This window comes from Micromys minutus (genome assembly GCF_963924665.1).
Source record: "Micromys minutus genome assembly, chromosome: 16".
In the NCBI taxonomy this organism is placed as follows: Eukaryota; Metazoa; Chordata; class Mammalia; order Rodentia; family Muridae; genus Micromys; species Micromys minutus.
In genome coordinates, this window is record NC_137985.1 from 11,641,987 (window position 1) to 11,654,499 (window position 12,513).

The 12,513-nt window shown below is 40.3% G+C and overlaps 1 protein-coding gene across 1 annotated transcript in view; it reads right to left on the reverse strand.

Moving 5' to 3' along the window:
* The window catches only part of CEP295 (centrosomal protein 295), a 36,658-nt gene that overhangs the window by 8,933 nt on the left and 15,212 nt on the right, over positions 1-12,513 (reverse strand). The window contains exons 8-17 of the mRNA XM_080930340.1: positions 12,050-12,233; positions 11,735-11,842; positions 9,779-10,000; positions 7,640-7,732; positions 7,403-7,506; positions 6,940-7,074; positions 6,645-6,742; positions 3,023-6,374; positions 2,010-2,169; positions 1,750-1,893 (exon numbers count right to left, since the gene is read on the reverse strand). Coding sequence (XP_080786466.1) covers positions 1,750-1,893; positions 2,010-2,169; positions 3,023-6,374; positions 6,645-6,742; positions 6,940-7,074; positions 7,403-7,506; positions 7,640-7,732; positions 9,779-10,000; positions 11,735-11,842; positions 12,050-12,233 — 4,600 coding nt within the window. The remainder of the gene's footprint in view (positions 1-1,749; positions 1,894-2,009; positions 2,170-3,022; positions 6,375-6,644; positions 6,743-6,939; positions 7,075-7,402; positions 7,507-7,639; positions 7,733-9,778; positions 10,001-11,734; positions 11,843-12,049; positions 12,234-12,513) is intronic.

Consider the following 12,513-nt stretch of genomic DNA (forward strand, 5'->3'; position numbering starts at 1 on the left):
CCCTCAACCAGCTTTCATTTTGTTGGGGGAAAAGACATTTTTATCAATGCCCTTGTTTACAGGCACACATGTGTATTCCCAACACTTGGAAAGCTGAGACAAGAGGACCACATGTTTAAGTATAGTCTAAGCTACTCTGTAAGCTCCAGACCATCATGGGCTACACTGCAGACTCTGCTTCAAAGAGCCAAAAGAATAATGCTGGGAATTCCTGTAGCTACCTAAGAAAAATAAAACCAAACAAACCAGGAGAGCCAGGGTTGAGTGGTGATGGAAAGTGGGCAGTCTTAAGAGTTCAAAGAGGTAAGAGACAGTAATTTTTTGGATTAGGACACCAACCCTTAAAGAGGAAGTAGAGTACTGTGACTTCCCCTCTAGACAAATGGCATTTTTATAATCTCAAACATGACTCAGTTAACTCCAGGAATCAGTAATAAGGAACTTCCTCACAATCATTCTAAATTAAAAAAATTGTTAATTTCCCAAAAGGGAAAAAGCTTCCAAAGCTAGTGAAAAAATTCTGATTCTCATTTCAAGAAATATGTTATCTCCTACTATGAGCAGGGTACTGATTCTTAGAGGGCCTGTGTTTTCTACCTTCCCATATTCTTTATTTTTTATTTTATTTATATAAATACACTGTTGCTATCCTCAGACACACCAGAAGAAGGCATCAGATCCTATTACAGATGGTTGTGAGCCACCATGTGGTTGCTAAGAATTGAACTCAGGACCTCTGGAAGAGCAGCCCGTGTTCTTAACCACTGAGCCATCTCTCCAGTCTCTCCCATATTCTTTCAGTAAGAAACCAAGGCACTTTATTTTATGGCTTGATCCAAACAGCTGATATTAGCATTGCATTCCTATCTATTTTTACCTTTTTTTATTAAAAAAAAAAAAAAAAAAAAAACACCTAATTTTCTTTTAAACAAGATTTGCTTTGGTAAATTCATCAAGAAAATTATCTGGTGACTCTAAAATCTGGAGGATGTTAATAAATTCAAGAATTTTAAGAAGGAATTTTTTTTCCCTAGGTGTCTGAACATAAAAGTAGTATGGTAAAAAAAAATCTGTTCTAATTGCTAGTAAAGCCAATATTTTAGGCATAATTATCACATAAAAGACACATGAATAAGATCAAGGTCAGCCTGGTCTAAATATTAAGTTCCTGTCTAGAAACAAAATAAAACAGCTCTACCTAGATACAGAAGACTAGTGAGAATAGACTGAAGGGAAAAAGAGCCGAGTCCCACTATGAGGTGTTTCCAGATGGCAGACATAAAAGAGAGCACTGTGTCAGAATGTTGGACAGCACAAACTTTGTCACGGCACACTGCCATTCTCCATATGAGAGAAAAGCTAGTTTTTCTCACACTGCCTTCCACATGTGAGATAGCAAGGCTAGTTACAGTGTTATATTTCTTTAAGTCAAAAATTTAAGTGCTTCAATACATTCTATTTTATTATTACTGTGTGTATAGGGTATGTGTGAGTGTTGGTGTATGTGTGGCATGTAGAGGTCAGAGGATAATTTTTGGGAGGTGGTTCTCTATTTCCACCTGGGATCCAGAGACTTAACTCTAGCTGTCAGGTCTGAATAAGAAATGCTTTTTACTTGGTAAGCCATCACTCTGCCCCCAAATTTTTAATCATTTTTATGTAAATCAGTTTCTCTTTCTACAAGTACTCAAAGACTGTCTCTTGGATACATTTTAGCATACTAAGATGTATTTTTATCACTTTGCTTACCTGGCATGGAATTCCTGCCACTTGCTGGTGTCTCTACTTCCTGTATAGCACTAAGCTCATGCTGGTTTAAGTCCAAAACACATTTAACTTTGGAGACAGGTGGCTTTGAGGTTCTTCCACTCTGTTCTTTGCCCAGACTATCACCTATTGGGTCAAGAAAAGGTTAAGCAAATGAAACTTTGTGACTACACAGCAAGCCTTTCTTCAGCTAGCCAGCTGCAGGGATAAGGTATGATCAGAAGACAACAGGACCATCTCACCTCTGTGCTCAGCATGGACATCTGCTGAACATGGCTGCTCACCACTAGAGCTCCCCTGACCTGAGTCTCCCCAGGTAAGGCCTTGGATGTTAGGAAACCACCCTCTAAGTTGTTCTATCTTCTGCATTTCCAAGTCATTTTCACCTGTGGGATTCCTTGTCTGGAAAAAAATAGGTAGGGAAATGGGAATGTGGGTTAAGGGATCATGTGAATAAGCCATGAGATTTAAATCTCACTTAAGTCAGAACCTCAACTGAAATCCATCACTATAGCAGTTTTTCCCTGTGTCTCTACTGGAATGGCCTACCTCATGGGCTCTACAAAGTACTTTGAAAGTACCATAAATTTATGACTTTCTGGCTAAAGCAGAATAGACCCATTCTAACTAAATATGTATTGAATATGGAGTGATGACACCAGTCTTCTCAGCAGCTCAAATACAAAAAGCATCAGTAGGTCTGGCCTCTATCAGACTATAACCATACCAGCTATAACATTATGTCACTTAGGGAAAAACAGGACACAGATTTTGATTCATATACAAATATTAACAGTCATTAGAAAACAGAATCTGCCACACTATAAGAATTGTAGGGCTGGAGAGATGACTCAGAGGTTAAGAGCACTGGCTGCTCTTCCAGAGGTCCTGAGTTCAATTCCCAGAAACCACATGGTGGCTCACAGCCATCTGTAATGGGATCTGGTGCCCTCTTCTGGAGTGTCCAAAGACAGTGACAGTGTACTCACATATATAAAATAAATTCTTTAAAAAAAGAATTCTATTAGCCAGCCTTTTTCATAATTTTATCTGAGAACCCACTGCAACAAAACTCATAAATGAAGATGGATATTCTTTAATGTTTGCTGTATTTTAAAAATGACTCTATAAAGTAGATACATTTGTTTTAATTTCCATACTCCCAATAACTAAGGAGAAGGTAGGTTTAGGATTAAAATGAAACCAGGTTTAAGCATCTAGTATATAATGCTGAAGTTTTAAATTCAGAACATACCTGACTGACATTAAAGAAGTCTTTCAAAGTCTCTTGGTGTTTTTGGATTTGCTGCTGTAAGGCTGTCTGTCTCTGCACAAGCAATTCTTCCTGGGCTTTTTGCCTAGAGTGTAGAGCTTCTCTTTGTAGATTTAGCTGCTTCTGAAGACACATGTTATTTTGCTGAGTTAAGACAGGCTGGGAATGACTTAAAAGACTGTCATGTAATCCTGGGATTGCAGCATTATTAGGAGCTGCATGCTCCTTTTCAGATAAATATGGCTCACAAATGCTTTTAGATTTAGTTTCTGCAAAAGGTAGTGGAATGAATGGATGCTCCATTTCCTTGGACAGAAACAAAGCAGGGAGAGAATGCTCAGGAGATTCACTTTTGGGTTGGCTCCTCTGTTTGTGTGAAAGCAGTTCATTATGAAATATCATTTCTAAGTCCAACTGCTCTGTCCCATTATCCTGCAGAAGTAGAAGAGGCTGTGAAAAGTTCAAATACTTATCATGGGACCTGAGCATCTCAGTATCACTTTTGGCTGAGAAAAACTTCCCTTCAGAACTGGCAGTTGGCAGTGCTACCTGGGATGAGAATGGAGAGGAGCTAGTTTGTTTGGAAGATACCCTTTGCTCCAATTTATTTAACTTTTGCAAAAGCAGTTCCTCTTGTATTTCCTGGCCAGATCTAATGATTTCCCTTTGCACCTCTAACTGCTGTTGAAGTGCCTTTAAATCATCGTGACGAAGTTGGATAAAATGCTTAGCAGACATCTCTTCAAATTTACACGTTCCAGGAAACACTTCTTGGGCTTTCTCAGTAGAATGAAAGGAATTTGTTTGTGCATGAAGGTGTTCAGCATGTGCTGTCAGATTATCCTGCTGAGGTAAAGCAGTATGTGATAATCCAAATGCCCTGTCAGGCAACTCTAGCATCTCAGAATAACCTGAAGATATGGCATCGTCACTGTTGGCTGAATACAGTTCTTGTGCTCTTTCAGTGTCAGAAACAGGGAATGAAGCGGGTGAATGCTGTGAAATCAGGGGAGAAAATGAACCAACCTGCTCTGGGAATATTTTTTCTTTCCACTCTCTTAGTGTTTCCTCATGAGCTTCTTGTCTAGAGTGGATGATGGCTTCCCTTTGTGTAGCTAATTGTTCTTGAAGGGCCTTCAAACTGTCTTGCTGAGGCTGGATGAGCTGGGATATCTTCAAAAGTCTATGCTGCAGTTCTGGTATCTGAAGATGGCTTGACGTTACTTTACTGTCACTCTCTGTTGAGAGAGGTTGCTGTCTTATACCAGAGTCAGCAGATGGCAAGGACACACATGATGGTGGTCTTAATGAGGATGTAAAGGACGAAAAGCCTGTGTGTTGAGAGGATGGATTTTCCCGAGTTTGAGGACTATATTGAAAGCTCCCCTTTTCCGTGTTGACCCATTCTTGGTGTTCCTGCGAATTATCCTGTAGAGGGGATGTAGGCTGTGAAAATCTAACTTGTCTTTCCTGAAACCCTGGAACCTTAAAATGGCTTAAGAAATCTCTACTATCACTGTTTACTGATACAGACTCCTGGGGTATTTCCATTTCAGTTACTTGGGATGGAGAAGACAAGGCACCAGTCTGTTGAAAACAGAGTCCCTTTTCTAATTCATTTTGTTTGTGAGCAAATTCCTGAATTGTTTTTCTAGCACCAAGTATAACCCTCTGAATATGTGCCTGTTCCTGGAATGACGTAAAATGTTCTCGTCTTGGCAGGCTGTGCTGTGGAAAGCTATGAGACTCCTCCTGAACTGCTGGGGTGACCAAATGACCGGAGAGAACTGTATTTACTTTCTTAGATGAATACACTTCCTGGAGCCTCTTAGGCCCAGCATGAGAGGCATGTGAATGCTGAGCAACTACTGAGGAGAGTGAATTAACCGGCCCAGCCTTACTGTGTCCCGAACATCTTTCTTTATGTAAAAGTAATGCCTCTTGAGCATCATGTCTACGCTGAATCACACCCCTCTGTAGAGTTCGCTGTTCTTGAAGCAAGTTTAAAGTATCCTGGAGAGGTAGGGTTTGCTGTGGAAAATCTGAAGATCCATCTTGAGATCTTGAGATTTCAGACTGGCTTGGGAGTAGTCCTTTCTTGTTTGTAGGTAAAGGCTGTTTATGGATTTTTCTACATTGTGTATCAGTCGATGTTAGTGAACTAAATGACTGTGGCCAAGACCCAGCCTGTTCAGAATGCACAGCTTCACCCAGCTTACTCTGTGCATGTGCACACAGGACCTCCTGGGCTTCCCGCCTAGCCTGTAGGTTATCCTTCTCAACACTGACCTGCTCTCGGAGAAATTCTAAATTAGTTTGCTGTGATGAGATGGATTGTGAAGAATCCCAAAGCCTGTCTATATTGTTTGAGGAAACAGTGGCATAACTTTTTGTTGAAGATGTTTGGATGTTTCCTGATTCAGCTGAGGCAGAGGGCAGTGAAGAAAATACATTTCCAACTTGTGAAGGGAGGAATACTGGGAGACCAGTCTGCTCTTCCAGTTCTTTCTGTGTGCATAAAAGCAGCTTTTCCTGAGCCTCTTTTCTTGCCTGAAGAACTTTCTTCTGTAGTTCTAACTGTTCTTGAAGAAATCTTAAATCACCCTGCTGGGCTGTAATAGTCTCCAAGGATGACAAAGGCTGATCATGCATTTGACTGATTATAGATTGGCTTATGGTTGTAAAAGGTTTTTGAATTGTTTCAGATTCGAGTTTAACTGGGAGACTAGAAAAAGAGTGTTCAGGTATCAGTGGGAGAAAAGAAGACGGCTCAGTTGGCTTAGAAGATATATTTTCACTATCCTCTGATGATATCTGTTGGGAATCTAAAGTTTGAGAAATTATTGACCTCAGTGGTTTAGATACTTCTCCAGCATCCTGTAACGTTTGTGGCCTAGCATAGGACAAGGTCCTTGAAAGTGAATGAGAATCTTTAAGGGTGAACTCATAGTCTCTCTGATGTGATTCCACCTGAGGGAATTGCCACTGCTGTTCCTGTGACTCCATAGACTGCTTGGCTAGCATCTCTGAATCAGCTGTTTCTCCTTGCCTCTGTGGAACATGACCCGGTCTTGATACCTGAATATGATCCTGATCTAATGCAGAGATCTGTGAGGGCTGCACAGGTTGATATTTGCTAGGACTTTGCTTTAGTCTCTGCCTTGGATCCCAGCAGTCTGAGGTAACAGCAGGCTTTTGGGTTTGTTGTGGTGGTCCTGATTCAACAGAATCAGTTATCAGTGATGTGGCTGACCTGGATGGGCATCTTTCTTTTAATACAGTTTGGTATTCGAGTAATCGTTTCCTGGCAGTTTCAACAGTTTGCTTATGTAACCTACCAAAAACCAAATAAATAAATAAATATAACTAATTTGTAATTAAAAAAAAAAAAAAACATCAGATTCTCAAATTTTACACATCGAACTATAAACAGCAACTATAAAAGGCTGGTTATATTTACTGTGAAAAAGTACTAACATTCCCACTGCCCTTGAAGAAAATGTGGCAATTTCTAAAGGATCCCAATTAGATCCTCACATAAAACAAATGATAAATCCCAAAGATGTAGCACATTGTCTCACAGAAATCATAACTTGGCCCATACCTGTTTTGTTGTAAAAGCTGATGTTGATAGTTACGAATCATCTGCCTGTGACAGTCTTCATCAGAAACCATAGCATGTGACACTGGAGCAGGGCAAACCTAAAAAAAAAAAATAAGTAAATAAAATTAATTTAACATTTTCTACAGTGCTAGGTAAGTCCAAAATCTCAACACACACACACCTTATTAATAAACCTGATCACATTTATACTGGCACGGCACACACACTGAAGACGAAATATGTAAGGTTGGGTGGGGCATAAGGAATGTTTTCTGACCTTCCAATGCCATCCTACCTCAAGCTGATCAGCTTTCTTTCTTTTCTCTTCCAGTTGAGCCTGGAAACAGTCAGTTTCTAACCTTAACTTCTGCTGCTCAATTTGTTCAAGTAATTCCAACTGCTTCTGCTTCTGCTCTTCTATCTCCATTATCTAGGTAACAAGAACACTACTGTTCTAACAACAGACTCAAAATGTCCATACAGTGCATTGAAAAGAAGTACAAGTCATCAGCAAATGGATGGATTATCCATAAAATAAATAGTTTTAATCTGCCAGTGGTGTTGCAAAGGGGATTATGGGAGAACCAAGAAAAAGTGGAAAGGATGCCGCAGACACTTAAGGGACAAATGAGTGTAAAGCAGAAACCAAATGCATCCTGTCACCTGAATGTCTATAAGAAAACACATGGTATCAAATAACCACAGACTAAGCCATGTTGCAAAAGTCAAACAAAATTGCAGCCCCAGGGCGTGCTTACCTGTTTGCGCCTTGCTGACATTCGAATTCTGACTGCTTCTTCCTGAGGATGAAGCAGGACTGAACTCTGAGCCACAGTTGTGACAGGTGGAGAAACAGCTATTGCTAGAAGAATCCCCAAACAAAAAGAAATCAGCATCAATAATTCAGAAGGGTGACTCTACTATCATACCTTTCTTTACTAGAGAAAAGATGTGAGGAACCAAGCAGGTTTAATTTGAGGCTATGACAAAAGTACCTTGTTCCTTCCCAGTACCCGCTTTGTAGAAAAATGGCTTATCTTCACTACTCAGTGGTCCAGATTCTATCGTCAGCGTATCACTGTCCATGACTGTAGAAGACACCACTGTTATGAGAATGTCAAACTTAAAAGGAGCAAATTAACAGGAACCTTCATTCAGATAAATCATTCTCCCTTAGTCTACACGAAGTGGACATTCAGTGAAAGCTCTGTACTCTTTTTGGTAGCTACACACATTAACCACCCAACTTAAGCCAAATATTACAAGACAAATTAAAGACTAAAGAAAAGCTGAAGGAAGGCCAATGAATTTTTAATAGAATAACTAGATTCCAGGGATTTTAGGACACATGTCCCATCACATCAAGGTAGCTCCTTTGCGAAGTACTCATTCATCCATCTATCATACTATGGTAGATGACAGGGAATATTGTGCTGAATGACAAGAGGCTTCAAGGAGGTTGGTGTTGCTGTAAATATTTAAAAGGTGGCTTATCCCTTTATCAGCCCCCTTGGTCTCACTCCACGGAAGTCACTCTAGCGTGGAGTTGTGTGCACAGACTGTCACATAGTTTGAAAGCCATACTCTCTGCATGGTTCCCTTCTCAGGTGGTTCACTCCGTCCGCCCTGCTGCTTTTGTCCCAGGTGGATATGACTGCCCCGGCATGGCCGCCCAGCACAAACATGACTCTGAATCCCGGTAGCTTTTCATGGTAGGTTTATATATTAAATTCTCAATCCACAAACCTCTACAAATTAGATTAAATACAATAGACAAAGACACAAACTGCCCTTCTACAAGAGAGAAAAAAACCTATAGAATCCCTTAAGAATATTCATATCTATCTATTGCCAATTAAGTGCACCTGGATCTAGGTCTGCTTTCTCCAGCTCTATCTTGATTCTCTCCCAGTCTCTGCTCCTCTTCTGTTTCCTACCCTTTCTCCGCCCACCTCTCTACTGTCCAATCATGTATCACCTTATCAACCCACAGGTTGGAAGTTTGAAAGGAGAACATAAATATAATATAGTAGCCTCAGAAAAGCATAGAGAATTAAAGATAGGCACTACATAAAGAAAACAAAGGCTGTATTATAAAATAAATAAGGATACTAGATTAGTGAGTCAGGTGTGCTTTCTCTGAGAAAATAATCTTTAAGCACTCACTGAAAGATAAGGAAGATCAGGTGAAGGAGATGAACAGACCTATCCAAACACCAACATAAATGAAGGCCCTGTGAAGAAAAAGAAAGGAAAACAAAACAAAAAACCCACAACCCCCTCCCTGTCCTCTCTCACTCTTTGGGTTACTCAAGAAACTAGAAAACTCACAGACAAGTAGTGTAGTCAGTTGAAAGGCAAGAATGCAGCAAGATTAAAGTGAAGAATGCCTATTCTATTCATCAGGGTATTTTCAAAAGAATGTAATTACAGATTCTACTGTAGCTTCCTTTTATTGGAATCCCAACACCGTATTCTCTCTACTTGTCTGCCCCCTGTAGCTTCTTCTACAGCTGCAATCCCTCAGGTAGTCACATGTAAGTTCCCTTCTCACTGAATTCTTTCCTCTAAAAGAAACTTCCATTCTCGTGGCTTTAAATATCTGACTTCTTGATTCACTCTCTTGCTTTAAGCTAGTCATCTAATTCAACAAAAACTGAGCACTTTTTATATACAAGGCCTCTTGAGAACAGAGGAATGAATAAAATCTTCAAGTTTTCTCTCGCAAATGGGTTAGATATGAAGAAAATAAGCAAAATAAAGTAAGTCTATTGCCTGTTGGTTAGAGCTCTAAAGAAAAAGCAGGATGAGAGAGACTGTGAAGAGATGGGAGCATTACTGGGCAATCTATTCAACTGTGCTTTCTCAGCGAGGCTTTCTCTGCTCACTCTATTTAAAATATTCCCTTCTGCCCTCCCAGGAAGTGTTCTTAAACCACTGAGCTATCCCTTCAGCCCATGTCTTAACTTTTGGCCTCTGTTCTTTGTTTTCTCATACAGAGAACTACCACCCCCGACCCACCATCACCTCCCAGTTGCCAGAAACACGGGCTGAAACCAGGGCTTTGAAGAGACTCAGTTATGAGCATCCACCCTTTCACCAATGTGCCATCAACAGAGTAGTAGAGAAAGCACCTTGCTCCTGCTCAAAGGACACTGTTCTCTGCTCCGTGGTAATGGCGCCTGAGTCCATACTGGGCACTTGACTCTCCATCTCACTGATGCTCGTAGTCACCTCACTTTCATCCTCAGACATGGATTTAATTGTCCAGAGAGATTTTTGACTTCGAATCTTATTTAATAGTCTTTTAAAAAGAATTCTTGAGGGGATTTGTTGGGTCTTCGTTGCCAAGGGCACTAAAACAGAGAAAACTAACTTCATCACATTTAGGCATATTCAAAAGGTAACTTCACTGCACCCTTCCTTAATGCCACACAGTAATTTTACCGATTCCTTAATTACACACACACACACACACACACACACACACACACACACACACACACACACACACACACAACACGAGTTACTTAAGTTTTTTTTTTTTTTTTTGCCTGGTTCATTCAATCATTAGTCTGTGAGTTAGTTACCTATCTTTACGACAGATTGATCATCCATTCATACACCCACACATCCATCTGCATTTTGTGTGTGTACTAGAGATGGAATTTAGGGCCTTACACATGCTAGGCAAACACTTTACCATTGAGCTGCATTGCCAACTTTTATTTGTAATTATTTTCAATGAGGATTTAATTTAAGGAGGGTAATAGGAATGCCTAGCCTTTGGTTGTTGTCTTCAAGAGACAAACTACTGCTATTTTGTCCAGAACAGCACCAAACTCCTGGATGTCCCCTTAGCTCAGCCTTCTGAAGAGCTGAAACTACAAGCTGTACAGTAATATACAGCTTCCTAACTCTTTATGAAAAGCTGAAGACTGAGTAACATTAAGCCAGATCTTAACTGGGATCAACAGGAAATAGAACATTTCTTTATGAAATGCTAGGCTTCAATTTTCGATAACCATAAATATGAATTAAAAAGTTCCACTTTTTAACAAAACAAAACAGGGTGGGTAAACACTGAACCAATCCACTGTCTGCTTGAGAGCAGAGTCAAACCAGTGTCTTATAGGTGAGTAGAGACTTGTGGGCTGAGCTGACAGAGAAAAGAATGCCCTGAGCTCCCACCATCAAGTTAGAGCCATAAAGAGCTAGTTCCATTAAGGGTGCCTGTGATGAGATGTAAACCTCAGTAGCTTGACGCAAAGACAATATAGGTAGAAAAGAGGAAAAATGAGCTCAGTTCAAAGGTGGGGTGGTCTCTAAGGAGATATAGAAGTGAAAGAGCAAAGTGTATGGTCTGCCTCAGGTAACCAGGATACCATCACTCAATTACATTTATTTATTTACTGGGGAAGGGAACACGAAGGTCAGAGGACAACTTGCAGGAGTCAGCTCCCTCCTTCCACAATGGGGTCCCAGGAATCAAGGTGGGGTCATTAGGCTTGGAGACAAGTGCCTTTACCCACCGAGCCATCCTGCTAAACCCATCAATCACTTAAGTTAGGAAGCAAAGGTTTCAGTAGACAAAGATGATTAAGTTTAGTGCTGGATATGGGTGTTAAGTACCTGTGGGACAGCCAAGTGAAAAAGTTCGATGTTGAAGACAGGGGTGAAGGGTAGAAGATCAAAGTTTGTATGCCTCATCATGATATCTGAAGTACCTAGCAGTAATGGAACACAATAGAATTTCTACTGATCTGGTCAACTGTAAATATTGCTAGCCTTTCAAATGGCTTTAGAACTGAGCATCTATCTCCTAAAACCTAAAAATCTCCAGATGAGGTGACATGACACTGACTCCTTCCAACAAGCCTGGAGCTGACCTCCAGTGGCAGAAACAGACATGCAGAGTGGCACTGCTCCCATTAGTGTTCTTTTTGCACTTAAGTTGAACATATTTGAATTAGCAGCTAATGACTAATATGCTTTTCTGTAAGTTTTAACACTTGGCTTAGAGGCTTAAGTACCTGTTCCACTAGAGCATGTTATTTCAGTGCCTGGCACTTGAGGGTCCTCAGTTTCACCTTGCTTTTCTTGTTCCATTGAAAGGTCGAGTTCTTCATCTTGGAGTTGATCAGACATTGTGGGCAAAGGTTCTGGCTTAAGATGCAAAATCACATTTCCTTTCACCTCTGAATAAAGAAATACAGAAACATGTTTCCTTCTAATATGACTGAAAAATACTTAAAAAAAAAAAAGCCAATAAAACCCAAAACCCCAAAGTCTAAAAGCAGGAGGGCCCTTTTTATACAATTACTCATTTAAAAATAAACACTGCTTATCACTACAAACATTATTCCCCACCAGAACACTTAAAAACACTGCTGAAAGTCCCTTACTCCTATCTGCACTGTACATATCTTCAAAGGCAAACTCCAGCTCTCGCTGCCAGTCTTCCTTCATCTCACTCCGTCTGTATGGCAGCTCAAGTAGCTGTGGTGGCATCTGTGCCACTGTCTGCCTCCTACGGGCCAGGTCCTCTTTCTGCAGCTGTTTGAGTTCTTCCATCAATTGCTCTTGGTTCTTAAACAGAATGAACAGATCAATGACAGCAGAGTCAAACTTCAGATAGTTGTATTAACTGGTGGAGAGAAGCATGAAGAAGGTCTAAAGTACCATTTGTTCTGACCTAAGACACACTACACTAATTTATACATTCAATAACATAACTTCCGAGTATTATACTATAAATAGTATGTTGACTCTAGACTAGTAATAGGACAAAACAGGTGATACTGCTGAGACCGTCGATCTGAAAGTGTCTGCCATTCCATTCTCCTTCATTCATCACTTTCTGTTTCAC